Here is a 21,105-nt window from a genome sequence, read left to right on the forward strand (position 1 = left end):
TCAACAATGCAGTATTCAGTGATCACATGCAGAAATCATGGCTTCAGGCCAAAATGCTCATGGAAACAAACAATTCCATCATAAGTTTGTATTCCTAAAGCCACACACTTGTAACTTTCTGCAGTTACTGTTTTCTAATATTTCTTTCAGCATATCTCCAGAGAAACTCCAGTAATAAAATTTATGATATCCATAGGTGCACACACACACAGAAAATTTTAGAAATGGAAGAGTCCCACTGCCTTGCTATCCCTTTATAGGCAAGCTGAGGTCTTGACATCTAGTTGGGTACTTTTTTCCAACATACAACACTGGCTTGTGAATATCCAGAATCTATAAATACAATGTTTTTATTCAATCTCAATTCATGCTAAGTGACTGTTTTTATTAAATCTCAATTCATGCTAAGTGACTGTTTTAACATAATATCTTCTCCCAGGCTGCTAAACAAAATAGCAAGAACCAAAGCAATGAATAACTCCAAGTTAGAGAGGGATAAAGAAGAAGGAATAAGAGTGACTATGACAAACTTCTGAAAGTCTCATTTTCTACTTTAACAAAAATGGCTCTATCATAATAGATGAAGCCATGTGTAGTACCTTCAAGGCAGAAATGTTAAGGTCATTTTGTATTCATAGCCAGATTCCTGGGTAAATAGTGACCACTGCTTGCAATTTAGATCCCAAAATCTAAGGGAAAGGTAGATACTCCATTCTGGAAAAGCCCATACCTGTGTGTGTGTTATGGATGGGATTAGCTACAGAAAAATCTTTCCAAAAGTAATAACATTTTACTAAAACATTCTACAACCACAGATTGTCCTGCCTACATATTCAAAACTGAATTCATCTTCCCTACCCCAAGCCCTAACTTTTTTCCTATTTATAACATTTTTCTTTTGTAAGATCAATTTTTTTCTTTTCCAAATCAATTTTATTTTCAATTCCACATTCTCTTCCTCCCCCTTCTCCTCTCCTTGCCTTGAGAGGGCAAGAAATACAAAACTCATTACAAATATGTAAACAAACAAAACAAATTTCTACATTAGTCATGTTCAGGGGAATGGGAGAAGAGGACTGGGGGCCAGAACAAGAAAAAGAAAGAGAAACAACATGCTTCAATCTGAACTCTAAATCCATAAGTTCTCTATCTGGAAATAGAGAGCATTTTTCATCATAAGTCCTTTAGAACTATAGTGTGTCATTATGTTGATCAGTTAGTCTGTAATTTTCCTATTAATGCTGAGACCTGATGGTGGCATCCTCTCAGTCACACAGGTTTATAACTTTCTATAATCAACTCCTAACTCTCTCACCCTTCATTTCCATTCTGCTGCCTAGTCTTAAAAAGCTAGCAATAGCAATAAGACAACAAATTAGAGACATACACATAGGTAAAGATGAGATAAAAACGCATCCCTATTTGCTGATAACATGATAGTTTACTTAGAAAATCTTAAGGAATTCAAGAAGATACTGATTTGAGACAATAGTTTCAACAAAGTCATGGGTTACAAAATAAAATCTCAAAAGTCAACAGCATTTCCATATAAAAATACAATCTTAGGAAGGATGAGCAATAAAGAAAACTTACTCTCATTATAATTCTTCTATTACTGTCAAAGATACAATCATCCTCAGTCACTTGAGATCCTAAGGAGTCTATGACTAGTCTAGTATCTAATGTTACCAATCTTGACAACCATACTTACAAAAATAACTGTATACCACCCTTTCTCTCCTCTAGCACTGCTACAACTCTGCATGTCTCCTTGTCTCAAGTCACGCCCAAATCCAGTATTCGCCAACCAAAGTATCTTCCTAAAGTACAGGCCTGGCCATGTCACCTCACATTTCCCTTCACTAAAATATCTAAGACTTTAAACATAAAGATTATCTTTTTGACTTTTTAAGTCCTTTATGAACTCAACTTCTCTACCTTTCCAGTCCCCTTACGATGTATACTCTTCTCTGTATTCTAAGATGCAGTATTTTTGCTATTCTTCACACAAGATATTCCATCTGTTCTCTGTGTCCATTTTTTAAAAAATTAATTTTATTGTAGTACTTTTACATAACCAAAATTTTCTCCCTCCCCATAATTTCTAAGACAGTCACCCAAAATAACAAATATTTTTAAATATCATAAAGGAGGTGGGGTTAGCAAAAGTTATCAATAAAGAGGAAAAAATTGGGAAATATTTTCACAATGCACCACACTTATGGACCTCCTAACTCTGAGTAGAGATTTCTTCTCATCTCTCTGATTTTAGAACTCATTTTTTGAAATTTTGAAATATTAACTTCTGATTTATTTTTATCTTCCCATTTCCATTGTTCTAGTCATTATGTCTGTTGTTTTCTTGGCTCTTTTAACTTCACTCTAAATCATATCATGTAAATCACTTCATGCTTCTCTGTATCATAATATTTATAATTTCTTATAGCAGATATTCTAATACAATTATAGATCAAATTTGGTTAGGCAATTCACATAATCAATGGGTGTCTACTTTGTTTCCAATTCTTTACCATCACAAAAAGCACTGCTATAAGTATTTTATTGTATATGGAGATTTTCATCTTGGCAATGGCCACTACGGCATATAAGCCTTAGAGGAATCATTGGGTAAAAAGGGTATGGACTTTAGTCATGAATTGTATGATCTGAAACCATTTTCCAAAATGGTTGCAAAGATTCAGTCTAACAACAATGAATAAGTGGAAATATCTTCCCACAAGCTATCCAACACTGACAGTCTTTTTTTCAACTTGGCCAGTTTGCAGGGGGTGGTGTAAAACCTCAGGCTTGTTTTGATTTGCACTTCTCTTATTATTACTAGTTTCTTTCATATTTTTTTCACATTCTTTCATATGGTTAATATTCTACAGTCCTTCTTCTGAGTATTGTTTGTTCATATCCTTTGACCACTTATTTATTGGTCTTAGGATCAATTCTATGACAGAAAAGCAACAAAAGTTAGGCAATTAGGGTTAAATGACTTGTACGCCACACAAGTAGAAAATGTAAGAGGCCAAATTTAAATTCAGGTTCTCCCAACTCTAGGTCTAGTGTTCTATCCGCTGTGCTAGCTAACAATCCCTAAAGCATGATAAAATTTGTTTAATTACAATTTGAAACCCAGAACTACAATTCCCAGCATCCTATGTTCCTCCTCACATTATGTGCTAACACAGAGAGGATATAAATTTTGGGTAGCCTTGCCTCTCGCTCTCTCTTCCTGTGATCCCATTTGGTGGAGGGGGTGTGAGGTGAGAAACGGGAGTTTTGCTCACATGGTCTTATTTTGTTAGATAATTACCTTTTTATTCCTTTACTTCAAGTGATTATTAATAAACATAAAACATAATACCTGTCGTATTGGACATTGATTTAAATCTTAGGGATTCATCAGGATTGTTTGGCAGTTTGGGTTTGGTTTTTTGTTGTTTTTTGTTTTTTTTGTTCTATAAAACTATTTCCATTTATTTTTTTATTTTTTATTTCATTTTTTCAGATAAGATTACTTTAAAAACTATTGAATATTATACAACTTTGAGGATTTTGCTTTTTTTAAGTATTTCTCTACTTTGTGTTCTCAGTTTTGGCAGTATATAATTATGCTTAAAAAACTAATAATTTTTTTTGGTTTTCTTGTGATTTCAATTTGCTATTTTATAGATATGAATTTCTACTTTTTTCTCTATAATCAGAATGAAAAGATTCATCATCTTTTCAAAGAAGGAGCTTTTAGTTTTATTTGTCATTTCTATACATTTGGGGGTTTCTAGTTTTTATAATTTTTAATATCTCCTTTTCCATATTTAATATATATTGCTTGATTTTCTTATGTAATTCATATTCAGTTCCTTAATCCTCTTTTCTTTTTTTAATAAATGTTTTAAAGATATACAGATTGGCTAATATGACAGTAAAGGAAAGTGATAAATGTTGGAAAAGAGGTGACAAAATTGGGACAAATGCATTATTGAAGAATTGTGAATAATTCAGTCAAAGCAATTCCCAGACTGTTTAGTATATTATAAAGGAGTTACAATTTGTATTAGCGTAAGGACTACCCAAACCAACAAAACAATATACAGGCAGATCTCTGAACTAATAGATCAGAGTTGAATATGGTCTACTGAAGATATGACATGCTCTTTCTGGTTTGTAGGATTTTTTCCCATGCCCACACAACTTAGCTTCACCCAAACTACCTAAAGTTCTCTATCTCCAGTCCAATCATTTTTTTTGATGCTGTAAGTGTTTTTGTAAGGCTTCTAAGTCAGTATCACATGCATATGATGTTAAGTCTAGGGCAGGGGCTGGCAACCTTTTTGGCCATGAGAGCCATAAACACCACATTTTTTAAAATGTAATTTCATGAGAGCCATACAGTGCTCACAGTGCTCGCTCCTGTAACAGCGTCTGAAAAAAAATTGACTTTATAGCTCCTGCAGAAAGAGCCATATCTGGCCCTCAAAAGAGCCAGATATGACTCGAGAGCCATACGTTGCCGACCCCTGGTCTAGGGTATACCTATCTTCTTATTTTCAGGAATTAGTTTCAACTAAATATGCTGGCTGCCTAGTTCTGACAAGAACTAAGGATACATCTTTATTATTATTATTAATAATGACTAACAGTTATATAATATTTCAGTACCAACAACAGTCAATAAACACTAGGGCATAAAGTATCTAAAGTTGATCTTCTGGAAATTTCAGTATTTTCTAAATGTAATCAATTTCTCCCAATAAGGATCTATAAAGGGGTGAGGTAAATAAGGAGTAAATGACAGAAGTTTTGAAATGAGAAATAAACCCTATATGATTACTATTTGTAACATTTTCAGGAAAAAAATTACCTGGAGCTATTCATAGTGTGTGATAAGAGAATAGTTCTATATTAGCTTTTTGATCACCATTTCTTTAAGACCAAGTCACAGAACTGGCTGGGCCTTGCAGACTTTAGCTTACATCAAATTTTAGCTAGTTAGTGATAAGAGAATTTCTGGTTCAATTTTATTACCTCTATTTACTTAAAGTGAGCATGTCAAGTAACCAGGTTTAGCTCCAAAAATTCCAATTTTTTCCCTAATGTTTACTGACTGGTTTATAATTTTGGATGAAGAACTTTCCCTTATACAATCTGTTCTTTGAAAGCTTTACCCTTTTCTTATTTCTTCCCTCTGTAAAATTCCAGTGAATCTCTCCAGCCTGATCAGACCAAACCTAAAAGAGGTTGCTGAAACCGATGCCTAAAGATCACTAGGTTTTTTTATACTAGGGGTCTATCTATGCTAAGCATAAAATAAACTTCTTGTTAAAATGTCAGTACATGATGATAAGTATAATTGCCAGTAGTACCTTATCAACAAAACCTTGGACAATTTTTATGATGATAGATAAGACTTAGGCAAAATTCAAACTGATTTTAAAACTGTAATACATACTTATTCCATTAAATATATAACTGAGGGGGCAGCTGGGTAGCTCAGTGGATTGAGAGTCAGGCCTAAAGAAAGGAGGTCCTGGGTTCAAATCCAGCCTCAGACACTTCCCAGCTGTGTGACCCTGGGCAAGTCACTTGACCCCCATTGCCCATCCTTACCACTCTTCGGCCTAAGAGCCAATACACAGAAGTTAAGGGTTTAAAATAAATAAACAAACAAACAAATAAATAAATAAATGACTGATGTACATATACAGGAATGAAATATCAAATAATTTTTAGATTCTAAAGTTGTGTTTTTAGAAAAAAAGAATCATAAAACTAAACTAAAAAGAATGAAGAGGACGGGTTTGTGATTCAGGATGACAGACAATGATTATGTCACAGATCACAAGACTTATAATTATAACTAGGAGGGACAACAGAGATTACTTACCATTTCCTCATTTAACAGATGAGAAACCTGTCCCACAGACATAAAAGATTCGTTATTAAGTCAAATAGGTAGCAAATTAAAGAACCAGATTTTGAAATCAAGTTCTCTGATTGACCATCTCCAATTAGGCTAGTGGCTCTCAAAGAGAGAAGTGTGTGTTTTCATTAGATGAGCCATGAATGGTATGGAATTTAACTTGTAATTCCATGTCCCAAGTCTCCCAAATCTCACATAGATTGGTATCTTCATTCCTCCCAAAAAAGAATGACTTGACATACATTTTTTAAAAAGTGTTACAGTAACAGCAACACTGTGGAATGATCAACTGTGATAGACTTAGCTACTCTCAGCAATACAATGAGGATCCAGGATAATTCTGGACTTAGGACAAAGAATGCTATCCAACTCCAAGGAAAGAATTGCTAGTCAGAATGCAGATGAAAATATACAATTTTTACTTGTTTGTTTTGGGGTTTGTTTTAAATGATTATTCACCAACAAAAATGAACAATATGATATACATATGACTCAGATCAAATTACTTTATAGCCCCACAAGGGGGTAGGGAATGGAGACAATTTGGATCATATAACTTTCTTATTAGAAATGTATTACATGTAATTGGTAAAAAAATAATAATAAATTACATGAAAAAAGTGTTAAAACCTTTGCAAAAGATTCCCTACTACTCTAATCACTACTATCAAGTGAACGAAGACCCAATTTATAGATCCAATGATGACTTTTCTTTTAGGTTTTATTGATATGATTTTTTTTTACAATATACCACATAGGCACAGGAAATAACCTTCATTTGTAGCAAAGAGAAAGAGCTAGGTAGTTCAGTGGATTGAGAGCCAGACCTAGAGATGGGAGATACTGGGTTCAAATCTGACCTCAGACAGTTCCTAACTATGTGACCCTGGGCAACTCACTTAATCCCCATTGCCTAACCCTTACCACTCTTCTGTCTTGGAACCAATATACAGTATTGATTCTAAGATGGAAAGTAGGGTTTAAAAAAAAAAGAGAAAGGATTTTTAAAACAGCAATGTATTTCGAAAAGTGTTTGAAACTGTATTAATATTTGTGTAACGATATTCAATAGTTGTTTTGTGCAAATCAGCCACCAAAAAAGCATCACTGAATTGACTCTTGAAATAACAAAGAATTATAAAAGCATTATACATAGTATTAATTAAAAGTGAAGGATCAGCAAGTCATAGGAATATTCAAGGGGGATGACAAAGGTATTTGTTAAAATTCTACTGCATAATCTTTAAATAAAAACAGAAAATCTTCTCTTTCATTAATATACTTGAAATTATATTAAAGTGATAACTATGATTTTGTATATCAGTCATAATAAGGAAAAATATAAACTAGGAATGTACTTAATAATTAAAGAATTAATCCAAGGTCTTAAATGTAATTAATTTATTCATTAAAATTTTAAATAAATGAGTTTAATTAATAATTTAATTAGACAGTTTTCCAACAACAGTCTTCAAAATACAGGCAAAGTCCCTAGGTTTTGAAAGGAATGAATATGAATGAAAAAGCATCTGTTAAATATTTACTATGCATATGCTAAACACTGTACTAAGCTCTAGGGATAGCTAGGGCAAGACCAGTGGTTCCCAAAATTTTTTGGCCTACTACCCCCTTTCCAGAAAAAATACTACTTAGCCCCGTGGAAATTAATTTTTTTAATTTTAATAACAATTAATAGGAAAGATAAATGCACCTGTGGCCATCACCGCTCCCCTGGATGGCTGCAGCACCCATCAGGGGGCAGTAGCGCCCACTTTGGGAATCACTGGTCTAGAGTTATGATTTTATTAGTATAGGGCAGAGATGGTGAACCTTTTAAAGACTGGGTGCCCAAACTGCCACCTTTACACCTGTATGAGCTGCCATCCCCTTACCCCAAAAAGGGGAGGGAGCAAGTGCCCCCACTGGACTGCTGGACAGAGGGGCAGGAAATGTCCTCAGGCTCATGGAGAGGGACAAAGGAGCAGTCCCCTCTAGCATGCTCCAGCCAAAACGAGTATAGGGTATGACCAAAAGAGGAAATGTTTCCTCCACCAGTGCAGGTCAATCATTTGAGGACCTACAGCACAAGGAGTAAATATGAGAGCAATTTGCTTGGGGTCACACAGCCAATATGTATCAAGGAAGAGGCTTGAACTTGGATCTTCTGGGCAATGTGAGTTCTTTTTGTTTTTGTTTTGTTTTTTAAACCCTTGCCTTCCATTTTAGAATCAATACTATGTACCAGTTGCAAGGCAGAAGAGTAGTAAGGGATAGGCAATGGGGAGTTAAGTGACTTGCCCAAAATCATATAGTTAGGACATGTCTGAGAGCAGATTTGAACCCAGGACCTCCTGCCTATAAAGACCTGGCTCTCACTTAGCTGTCCCCAAAGCTAGCTCTTATTACATGGTTATAACAACATTCTTCTAGAGGGCAGTTATTATAACAACATAAAAATATTATTTATTCTAAAACAGAAGGTAAGGATTTTTTAAAAATCTTCCTCTAAACTCTGGGCTTACAAGAGTAAGGGCAATTTCTGCCTTCAAGAATCATACTTTCTTTTTTTTTGTTTTGTTTTGTTTTGTTTAAACCCTTAACTTCTGTGTATTGTTTCATAGGTGGAAGATTGGTAAGGGTGGGCAATGGGGGTCAAGTGACCTGCCCAGGGTCACACAGCTGGGAAGTGTCCGAGGCCAGATTTGAACCTAGGACCTCCTGTCTCTAGGACTGACTCTCAATCCACTGAGCTACCCAGCTGCCCCCAAGAATCATACTTTCTAATAGGGGTGATATGAATAGTCTTGGAGGGGTACTTTGGTTTTTAAAGCTATAGAGACAGTGAATGAGGCTACAAGAATTAAAGCACTCCTTCCAGGTACAATAATGGAGAAGGTTCTGATCATGCTTCTTTAACTGTTAAGGAGTGGGCAGGAGCATGGAAAAACTGTTAAAGACATTATTGAAGGCTAGGGAGGAACCAGTGAAGTGAGGCATAGCTTCACAAAATAGTGGGTCAGAAGAGAGATAGTCATTAATGGGGTGCAAGGCAGGGCAGCAGTTCCAGAGATAAAATTCAGAATCAAATAAGACTCAAACACATTTTCCCATTAGAAAGAATGTTAATAAGGGTGGTTTGATTCCCAACCACAAAATTCCATTTAACCATTACTCTTGCTATTACTAATGAGATTAGAACCTTTGTAATAATGTTTCTGTGAAGAACTACATTCTGAGTTCCAAGTGGAGATTTAAGTGAGTACATATCTGCTCTCTACCTATCTCACAAACAACATTTCTTAAACTTCACCAATCAACCTAGAAATTGGAAATTATATGGAGAAAGGGGAGAGTGGAGGGAAACCTTTCTCATTAGTAGCTCTGACAAACAGGAGGTGTAACTCTATCAACATTTATATAGTTAGAGCCTATCTAAAAACAAAAAGTAAAATTTTTATTTAGATTCATCTAAAATCTCATCAGAAAAATTTCTTCACTAATAGGAACTACAAAACCTCCATATCTACTTACACATGTCTGACATAATATAATGGCTATCTCTAATTAATCACAGTTTTAAAATTAGGATATATGGCATTAAATTTTAATGTGAATATAATAATGGCCATTAATTTTATTGTGCACAACTATATGGTCACACTTATAGACACAAAGAATTCATTAACCCTTTTTAATTTAGAAGTTATTTCAGAAGTGCACGGGTACCTCAGGGTCATTATTATGAATAACACCTAATGTACCTGAAATGTTCATGAGTATTATTTAAGAAATTATTTCAGATTAGAGGAGTGAAAATGAACTGAATTTTCCTATTAGAGCTTTAAATAAAATGCACCCTAATTTGCACACATGGCAAAGTAAACCAAAAGTATTTAAATCATAAAAACAATCAAGTCATTCAAATCAATATAGTTCAACAAAAAAATGTTCATTATTAACTTAATCTAATTACTTTAACACAAAATGTGCACACTCTATATTTTTCACATTATATGATTATCCAAATTTTCTGATAATCATGTTCAAACTCAATCATGATCAAATTCAAAATATATGTCATACAAAAAGGCTATGCTTTCTAACAGTAAGATTACTATCCTGATATTGGTTCTCCATGTTTAAAATGTTACTCTAAAAAACTTTTTATCAGTAAAATTTAAATTTGTGCTTTAGTTATGACATCACAACTATGTGAAGTGGAATTTCCTTCAGTCTAGACTCCAGCTTGACTGACTCATGACAACTCTAAAGCTAACAGTAACAAAACTTTCAAAGATAAAAAGGAAGTTTCTAGTTAAGATTCCTATCTCTTGGTAGTAAATTTGCTAATAATACAGGAAATGGAACTGTACATAAACTAAGAGATGATGGAGGTGGGGAAAGTTCTTTGAAAAATTTCCCCCCCAAACAATTGGCTTAAGTCCTAAGTAGTAAAATTATTTCACCTTTAAGCTTATAAACATAGCTTCCCTTTTGACTCATTTACACCAGTAAAATTTTACAAAAACTATCAACAATTAAGACAATCATGATTTGAGATGGGAAATTCTACATATGGTAGGAAAATGAGTTGAAGGAACTGAAATAATATTTTTAATTGTCCAAAGTAGATATAAAGTTGAAAAATGATTTTTAAGAAAAACTTTTCTCAAATCATAAGCTTCTTCTACATATCATCTGAGAAGTTCGATTTATTTACATGGAACCCATGGTACCAACTAATACTAAGGGACAGTTAGGTGGCACAGTAATTAGAGTTCCAGGCTTAGAGTTGGAAAGGCTCTTTCTGGTGAGGATCAAATCTGGCCTCAGATACTTACTGGCTATGTAACTCTGGGCAAGTCACTTAACTTTGCCATGGTTTCCTCCTCTGTAAAGTGGGCTAGAGAAGGAAATGGCAAGACATTCCAGTATCTTTGCAAAGAAAACCCCAATTGGGGTCACAAAGAGCTGGACACAATTAAAAACACTGCAACAACCACCAACTCATACTAATTTCACACATTACTTTCAACCTATATATTTTCCACACATTCACAAAAGGGTACTTAATTCATTTTCCTCCCTTCCTAATCACAGCCCTATAGTTAATCCATTAATTCTACACAGTCAAAAGTCCTCATCTTTTATCTACTCATTCCCCAGTCAAATTCTCAGTCCTGTAATACTCCCACCACTTCTGTCTTCATCTCCTACTCACATGCAATTAAACAAGCTGGAGTAGTTTCACAACCAAAGTATCTGAGTACTCTATAAATTCATGTTATCTAACTTCAATTGGACTTACATTACAGTGGCATAATCTTTTTATTCTTCCCTTATTGATTCCACTCTCTTTAGAAGATATTCCAAACTTTTTTCCTTTCCTCATGCCTTCCAAATTCCTCATTCTCCATAATCTTTCCAATGTTCCAAATCACTAATAATTAAAGAATTGCAAACTAAAGCAAGCTGAAGTTCCATCTCATACCCATCTGCCTGGCAAAGTTGACAGAAAAGAAAATGACAAATGTTTGGATGGAACGATAGCTCTGAATTTGGATGGAATGGAGCTCTGAAATGGTATAACCATATTGGAAAGTAGTCTGGACCTATACCAAAGGACACCAAAATGGATATAACTTTTGCCCAACTGGTACCAGTACTAGGCCTACACCCCAAAAAAAAATCAAAGAAAGAGTAGGTTTTAAACAAACAAAAATCTTTACAGCAGCTCTTTTATGTGGCGGCAAAGAAAGGAAAACTAAGGGGATGCCCATCAATGGGGAAATAGCTAAACAAATTATGATATTTCCATGTAATAGAAAAGTATTGTGTGGCAAGAAATGATGGAGATGAGAAAACTAAGGCCCAGAGGGGTTAAGTGACTTGCCCAAAGTTACAAAGGCAGTTAGTAATAGATCCAGAATTTGACCTGTGACACTAAATAGTGAGCTTTCCACTTTATCACACTCTCTTTAAGTCTTCAGCTTTCTAATTCTTTCTCTACATTCTATTGCTTAATTTCAACAGCACCTTTAAATGTTATCTTTTATGATGCCTTTATTTAACTCTAACTGAATATCTCTACCCACTAGTAGAACTGTACACTTAGATTATCTGGCACCTAAAATGTTTTCTTCTATAATAAATACTTCAAAGATACACGATTTTGTTAGTATTAATGTATATCAGTTACAATACCTCTGATACCTCTGATTTAACAGACTATCTTCAAAAGTTACCATGGCTAAAAAATGTAATCCTTCTCCAAACTTGCCCAGATTATTAGAAGACAAATTACTAAACTTGTATTCAAACCTCATACTCAATATGGGAAACGATCATCCCAAAACCATTCCTGAGATCAAATCAGGACTCAGATACTTACTAGCTGTGTGATCCTAGACAAGTCACTTAACCTTGTTTGCCTCTGGTTCCTCCTCTGTAAAATGAGCTAGAGAAGGAAATGGTAAACCATTCCCATGTCTTTGCCAAGGAAACCCCAAATGGGATCACAAAGAGTTGGATGAAATTTTAAATGACTCAATGACCACTACCTCACACTAATTTCACATAACACATTCAATCCCTTGAAGGAAGTGGTATGTAAATTGGACCTGGAAGTTGGGTCTAAAAACCTGGATCAATAAATAAGGGCAAGGATGATATCCAGATATAGAGAAGAGTATGAATAAAGCCATACAGGAAGGTACAGGATAATTTACTTAATGTGTACCAACCAAACTACCAAAAGAGTATTTTATAAAAGTAAAAAATACAAATACAAAATTTGTACAGAGGAACAGAAAGTCAAGAATCTCAAAGTTAACAATGAAAAAAAAGTGGCAAGAAAGATAACTTAATTAGTACTAGATCTCAAATTGTTGTACCAAAAAAGTAATCATTAAAATCTTTTGATGCTAGTTTCCAAAATGGGGGGGGGGGGGAGAAAATTTGATCAATACAACAGATTGGATATACAATATACAGAAATAAACAATGTTTGATAAACTCAAAGACACCAGTTACTGGGAGGATTCATTATTTGACAAAAACTGGATAGTGGTCTGGCAGAAATTAGATTTAGATCAATAGGTTATACCATATTCCAAGATAAGCTCCAAATGGTTAAATAGCCTAAATATAAAGGTCACATCATAACTAAATTAGAGGAGTGAAAAAGAAATAATCTGTCAGATCTATGGCTAAAAGAAGAGTTTGTGCAGAAACAATTAACAAGTTTAAACAACATAAAACTGTCAATTTTAATTCTATGAAACCCAAAAGGTTTTGAATAAGCAAATCTAAGATAGTTAAAAACTTAAAGGGAGGGCAGCTGGGTAGCTCAGTGAATTGAGAGCCAGGCCTAGAGATGGGAGGTCCTAGGTTCAAATCCGACCTCAGATACTTCCCAGCTGTGTGACCCTGGGCAAGTCACTTGCCCCCCATTACCTACCCTTACCATTCCACCTATAAGTCAATACACAGAAGTTAAGGGTTTAAAAATTAAAAAAAAAAAAAAACAAAACTTAAAGGGAAATGGTAACTGAGCAAAAATTACTGTAACAAATTTATCTTGTAAAAGGTCTCATATCCAAGATATATAAGGAACAAGTTCAAATACATGACTGTTCTCCAATAAATACACAAAAAATATAAACATGCAGTTTTCAAAGAAAGAAATTCAAATTATCAACAATCATATTTTTAAGTGCTCTAAATCACTAAAAACTAGAGAAATGCATATTAAAGCAACATTGGGGTTTTACCTCACAACTATCTGATTGGCAAAGATGACAAAAGATGAAAATGACAAATGTTGGAAGGACTTCAGAAGAGGAAAACTGGTGCACTGCTGGTAGAGCTTCAAATATGGAAAATAATTTGGAACTGTGACCAAGGAGTTACTAAGTGTACTTGTTACTTTGACCTAGATAACTCGGCAAAAAAGAGATCTGTTATCCTTAATTTGTTTTATTTTGTGTACTATTTCATGCCTTTACTAAGCCAATACCCCAAAGAAATCAAAAAAGAGGAATAAGACCTGTATGTTTAAAAAATATTTACAATAGCTCTTTCTGTAGGAGCTAAAAACTGAAAACTAAAAGGTTATTCTCCTTTTAGGGAATGACTACACAAATTGTGATATGGAAATATAACGGAATATTAGTAGACCATTAGAAATGACAAAATAGGTAGTTTAGAGGAAACTGACAGAGCTATGAAGTGATGGAGAATGAAATGAACAGAAATAGGAGAATAATTTATAACAATAATAATAACATTATAGAGAAAAACAAAGTCATTAGACTTTAAAATGTTAATCAATGTAATGATAAACCACTATTCTAAAAGAATGAACACAAAACATACCACTCACTTTCTGTTAAAAAGGTGATACTTTAAAATTCAGCATGAGACATACATTTTCAGACATGGCTACTGTGGAAATTTGGTTTGCCAAACTACACATCTATGTATCGAGAGCTTTATTTTTTCAGTTGTTAGATATAATTCGCTAAATGACTGGGGGGGAAGAGGGGCAAGGAATATCAGTGGGAAGAAAATAATAATAAAAGAATTTTGTTTTAAGCTTAAATTGCTATGTTGTTATTATTAGCTATGTTAGTATTAATAATAGTTGAGCTATTATTATTATACTATAAACTCCTTCATAAACTGTATGCTGTAGCCAAACAGGTTTGCTCTCTTTTCCAAGAACACACTCCATACATTCTGCCCCTACAGTCCCATTTCTCACAATGAATCCTATAGCTGGACTGGCCTCTCTCCTCCCTTTTTTGAATTCTTTCATATCCTTTAAAACAACTGTCTGCAATAATCTAGTTTGTATAAACTGTGTAATGTAATGGTCTGTTCGTGTCTTGCCTCTGCCTATCACTAGAGGGTAAGGTCTACAAAGTCAAAGGCTACATCCTCTATTGTACCTAGTACACTTTGTGAACTAATACATGTCTATTTAACTGAGGTGGGAGTGGTGACACTAATTCAGAGCACTATTGAGGAATTGAGCAATTTTGTCAATTCAATTTCAATTCAAATCTAATCTAAGGTGTCAAACTTGTGACAGATATGAGATGAGGCTGAAAAAATAGGATGGAAGGCCTCAAGAGTCATTGAATTTATGAGCAGAGAAGACATCATAAGATCTAAGCAAAAGACTGGTAAGCAAAAGATTTAAGAAAACAAAAGCAAAAAACAGAAGGCCTGTTATAAAGCTATTCGCAATCTTTCAAGTAGAGTAGCGGAAGAACAAAAAATAATAACAATACAATGAGACAGAGACAAAAACAAGGAGGTCTTGTTATGAGAAATGAAGAAAAAAGAAGATTCCGACATAACCCTGAAGTTTAACCTAGACATTGAGTAAATGGTGGTACCATTGATAAAAAAAAGTAGAGAAGTCATAAGGGAGAATATTAGGAGGAAAGATAAACTCAGCTTTGCATCTGTTAAATTGGCCAGCATTTATTATAAGCACTACTATGCCAGATACAGAGCTAAGTCCTGGAGACCCAAAGAAAGGTTAAAAAATAAAAACCTCTTCTCAAAAATCTCATAGTTTAATGATAAAAATGACATACCAATGATTACATGCAAACAAGATATATACAGGATAAACTGATGCTAATTAAAAGAGGAAAGGAACTAGCATGGGGATGGGGTATGAAACCGATTTCATTTATAAGATGGGTTTTTTGCTGAGATTTGAAGGAATTCAAGAGGTGGAAAGAAGGAAAGAAAGAATTCTAGGGAAAAGAGAGAGCCAATGAAAATGTCCAAAATTGGGAGACAGAATGCTTTCCATGGGGAACTGCCAGGAAGCAATTGTCACTAAATCAAAGATTGGGGGACAAGAAGGGCATTGTTAAGGTGTAAGAAAACTAGAAAAGTAGGAAGGAAACATGTTAGACAGGCCTTTAAACAACACATAGAGATTTTCTATTCAATCTTGGAGGTAACTGGTAGCCACTAGAGATTACTAAATTGAGGGTTGGAGAGGACATATAGTCAGACCTTCCAATGAGAAAGATCAATATGACCAATGAGTGGAGGAGCAATGGAGCAGAATGGGAAGAGACAAGGCAAGGAAATGAACCAGGAAACTATTGCAATAGCCTAGGGCAAGATTAGGACAGCTGGAAGCAGGTTTGGCAGTGTCAAGGGGGTATACATGAAAGATGTTTTGAAGGTAAATCAACAGCCTTGGCAACAGACTGGAAATGGATGGAAGGGTTGAAAGAAAGTGTCAAGCCCAAGATATCATCTGCACTAAGTGACAAGGAGGTAGATGGTAGTCTCGACAGTGTTAAAATAAATTCAGAAGAGGGGAGAGAGCTTGGGATAGAGAGGGAAAGATAAGAAGTTCTATTCTGGACAAACAGTTCAAGAAGTCAGGACATCCAATTTGAGATGTCCAACAACTGGAGATCTGAGTCTGTAGGTCAAAAGAGAGGTCAGAGTAGGAAAAACATATCTGGGAATCATCAGCATAAGAATGATAAGGAATCTACTAGAGGTGATGTGACCACCAAGGGAATAGTACCAATTAAAGGAAATAGAAGAGACAAGAGACTGCCCCAAGGGGCACTGGTTAGCAGGCCCTACCTGGATGAAGATGCAGCAAATGAAACTGAGGGGTAGTTAGAAAGATAGAAAATGAACTAAGAAAGAGCAGTGTCATGAAACACTGGAGAGATGAGAGTATCAAGGAGATGAGAGTGACTGACAGCCTTAAAGGCTTCAGAGAAGTAAATGAAGACTGAGAAAAAAGCCAACTGAGACATCACTAAGTTTTGAATAGCAGTTTCAGCAGAATGAGGTGGAAAGTCAGACTGGAGAATGTTGAGAGGAAAGGAAACATGGGAAGAATGTGGAAAACCATGTACCCCCAAAAGTAGTATCTAGTAATACCAAGAAATTCTCTTCATTTTGGTAAAAAGGCATAGAATTCTTCAGTTTGGGGGGAGAAGGAGGAAACATTATAAAGACAATGATTTCCATGTTATTTCCAGAAGATGAGGGAATGGGGGAAAGGAGTGTTGTTGGGTTGGTTTGTTGTATTTTTTTTTAATCCAGAAATAAAATACAAAAATTTCTATTAGTATTTTCATTTCAGAGGTTTTAAAAATGAATTGTTTAGCTAGTCACAGGGATTAGAGAAAGAATAACCTTAGAGGTCAATTATTGTTGGTGATTTAACTTGTTTTGAATTATATCCTGCATATGAGGGTTCTTTATATGTAAAGAATGAAAATTTAAAAAAAGTGAGAGTGAGAAAATCTTTGTCTACTGCTTTGTCTACTTTTAATGAATTCAATGCTTCAAAAGATGTCTAATTTCCTTAGCATAAGTTCCTCCTCTAAAGTTGATCATCCTCCTTCTCCTAAGAAGATAAGAATTTGAAAAGACAAAATGGGAAGAAAAGGAAACTTTTTCTATTTCAGAATATTTTTGCTAATTTCTGCAAAATGAGTAAGTTTTTTAAAGCATAATACTAAAATTGATGAAGTTCACTAATAAAATAGAAAGGCCCTCCAAAAATAGAGACAATATTAGAACTGTTCTGAAATTACAGAAAGGATTTTTAGAAGGTCTTTTGGACCTTCTAAAAAAGAAGAATTTTAAAAGCTATTGAAAATGTGTCATGTAAATTTCTAAATGTATTTTTACACAAAATAGTTACAAATAAAATTACAATTTGAACTGATATGATTTTGAGCATTTAGACATACTCAAAAGTCAATGCCCTACAGCTCAGTAAATGGTTAATGAAATAATTCTTAAACAAAACAAGTAGACATGAAAAGTGAAATTTGAAACCTATATACTATGTAACATAGCTAGGTTTTTAAACATTTAGAAATGGTAAAATAATTCACTTTATTTGTTGCATCAACAGAAAAACCAATAGATTATGTGATGGAGTCTCAGTTTCTCTCAGCCCTACTCTCATCCAAATTCTTTTACCTCTTGAAAGTTTATGGAACAAATGGAGTTATTATTAAATTCGGAAGTGAACACTACTACTTCAAGTCACCCTTAAGTAGATTTTATGATTGGAAGAGCTCTACTACAGAATGCCCCCAAAATGTGTAAAACAGAAGAATACAAAGGAAAATAAAGAGGGGAAGGGGAAGAAGAATGAGGAAAAGAAAGGAGAAAGAAAAAGGGGAAAAGAAAATTGGAAAAGGAAATCACTGAGACGGTAAAGAGGTTTACTTCTCTAAATCTTAACTGGAAGTCTAGTCTACACCAGCCATTCCAGAATAGTGATCCAGGGACCCTAGGGAGTCCTCAAAATCAAAATTACTTTCATAACAATACTAAGACTCTTAATTTATAATGCAACATACATATATATTTCATATTTAAAAAGCTCCGGGGGGGGGGTTGATTTTTAAGAATGTAAAGACTTCCTGAGACCTAAAAGTTTGAGAAATGCTACTCCAGACTATAAATTGTAAATTAGATAAATTGCTAATTTGCACAGGTAGTGGGAGCTACCTCTCCCAAGGGAATAATCTCAGATCTAGGCTAAAAATATAATAGGTATTTGTATAGCTCTTTTAAAATTTGAAATCATCTACATATATTTATCTCGCTTGAGACTTCATATTTTCCTTTTTGTGACGGAGAACCTACAACTGTTCCATTTTACAGCAGAAGAAACTGAGGCTCAGAGACGCTGAGGGGACTGTGCCCATGGTGGCACTGCTGGCAAGTTCCAAAGGCAAGATTCCGAATCCGGGTCTTTCTAATTCCAAAGTCCACAATCTATTTAAGGCAGTCAGAATAAGCCACTGGCAACTCCAAAGAGAGAAAAAAAGATTCCAAAACAGAAGTCAAATGCTTAACCCAAATGTTTACTAAATTCCACAACCCCACCCAGTTTCCGCAGCCCACGTACCTGCCCGCCTCCCACCCACCCATCCAGGGAGCTCCCAGAACGCAGAGCCCTTTTCCAAAAGGAAACCCATCCACCCTACCCGAACCGCCAAGTCACACACAAGTCCTGGGGAAGCAGGGAAGGAATCTGAGCAATGAAAACTGATTGCAAGGAAGAGAGGGCGGGGGCGGGGGAGGAGAGAGCGCGCGAGCGCGAGCTCCCACAGCGAGCTCCGAGCCCAGACCGGGACTGGATAGGGGAGGGAGGGAGGAAGCCCAGCCTCCTCCTCCCGCTGCGCGGCCTGATGTGAGGGGACAGCTCCCGAAGCGGGATCCCGCCCCGAAGGTGACTGACGAAGGGTCGGCTTCACTCACCACTTGGTAGCGGCGAGTGGTCATCGGCTTATGAAGATCCATCCCCGCCGGGCTGCAAGAACCTCTTGGACTAGAAGAGGGCTGAAGGAGAAAGGGGGTGTCCGAGGTTCCGGGACACTCGGACGCTTTTGCTTTTGCTGCAGCTACTGCCGCTACCACCGCCGCCGCCTCCAGACGGAGCCGACTCACTTCCTGCCCCTGCCGAGACCGAGACCTCCGCGCTGTCCGTGGTCAGGACTAGGCGCTGCAGTCTGCATCTGGAACCTGCTGGAGCTACTGAGCATGCTCCACTTGGGCACACGCGCATGCTCGATGACTTTTTTTTTTTTTTAAGTGCCCCTAAGGCTTTTCTAGAGATAGGTTAAACTTCTCTTTGGGAGGAGTGAAGTAGAGAGACTGGGAGGAAAAGAAGAGCTGACTAGGTGGTGGTGGCTTAAGTGCGCGTGGGCTGTGACCGCGACAGTGGAACTTATTACTAGTCATGGCTAGACTAGATTACGCACAAACACACACATACACAAGACAAAGCCAGATCACAGAGTTCCTCAGGTTTAGGATTTTTCACTCATCCCTTTTCCTTCGAGAAAACTCGTTTTTCACGCCGCAGCTGTCTCAGGCTCTCCCTATTTCCCTTTCCCTCAAAAAACAAACAAACAAAAACTGGTAGTTTAGTGGATAGAGTGCCGAAATGAGTCATACACTAGTTAGCTGTAGAATCTAGCGACAAGTCAATCACTTAACCCATCCCCCCTCAGCTTTCTTGTCTGGATCACAATAACACCTGTATCAGTGATGAGGATGAAATATGATACAGTGTGTCCCAAAAGTCGGACACCTTTTATATAAAGAGCTGTGCAAACCTTAATGCAGCATTGTGTATTCTCCTGCATATACTTTAATGTGTATGTATAGTTCAGAATGTAAGGTCCTTTAAAGCAAGGGGTCTTTCATTTTATCCTTGTGTCTTCCTGGCATCTGCCTAGTATGATGCTTGGCACATAGAAAGTGCTTGTTAATTAATCGATTCATTGCAAAAAAATAAAAGGAATTCCCCAGAAAGTTCTCTAAGAGGCTAGAGTGAGATAGGGTTACTTTTTCAGCAAGATATCAAAGGGTATTCCCAAATATACCTGAATATCTGACAAATGAAAATTCAATTATACTTAGCCATGGCTGCCTCCATTTTCTCATTTGCAAAATGGGAATAATAATAGCTTTTCCCTCAGAAGGTTTTTGTGATGAACAAATGACAATGTGTGCAAAATGCTCCATATATCTTAGAAAGCGGTTATATAAATGTTAATTATTATATATTACAGAAACAAGCGATTAGGAATCCTCAGTGCTTAAGTATCTCAGTAAAGTGGACAGAGAGCTAGACTTGTAGCCAGGAAGATCCAGATTCAAGTTCTGACTCTCAACAGGCTACCTGTGTGACAGTGGTGAAAAGTCCCTTAAACTCTTCTTAGCCTCAGCTTCTTCGTTTGTAAATTGAAAGAGTTGGATTAAATACATTTTAAGCCTCCTTCCACCTCAAAATCTATGAATCCTAAGTACAGTAAGTTCATAAGCTTTATGTGATCAAGAGACAACATATAGGCAGACAAGAAGTAGGTTTCTATCAACTGAAAATAAAGTATCCTTGATTAACAGTTTGGTTATGTCTTTGATAGAATTAGCTCAACACATAGTTCATTGTTTCTTCATAACTGTCACACATTAGGCTACCTAGAGGAAGGAGTGGGAATAATGTGGGAGCCTGGTTCTAACTGTTGGAGTCAGATGGATGCAGATCAAATCATAATATCTTTCACATCACTGTTTTTACGGTTTTATTTTGGGGCTTTGGTTATGTATGAATCTGCTCTTAAAATAAGGGCCAATATGGA

At 35.8% G+C, this 21,105-nt stretch overlaps 1 protein-coding gene across 1 annotated transcript in view; it reads right to left on the reverse strand.

Annotated features, from left to right (window-relative positions):
• Positions 1 to 19,395, reverse strand: part of NDFIP2 (Nedd4 family interacting protein 2) — a 101,139-nt gene extending 81,744 nt beyond the window's left edge. The window contains exon 1 of the mRNA XM_044670574.1: positions 19,217 to 19,395. Coding sequence (XP_044526509.1) covers positions 19,217 to 19,258 — 42 coding nt within the window. The 5' untranslated portion in view covers positions 19,259 to 19,395. The remainder of the gene's footprint in view (positions 1 to 19,216) is intronic.
• Between the last annotated feature and the right edge of the window lie 1,710 nt (positions 19,396 to 21,105).

This window comes from Gracilinanus agilis, chromosome 3 (assembly GCF_016433145.1).
Source record: "Gracilinanus agilis isolate LMUSP501 chromosome 3, AgileGrace, whole genome shotgun sequence".
NCBI classification, from domain to species: domain Eukaryota; kingdom Metazoa; phylum Chordata; class Mammalia; order Didelphimorphia; family Didelphidae; genus Gracilinanus; species Gracilinanus agilis.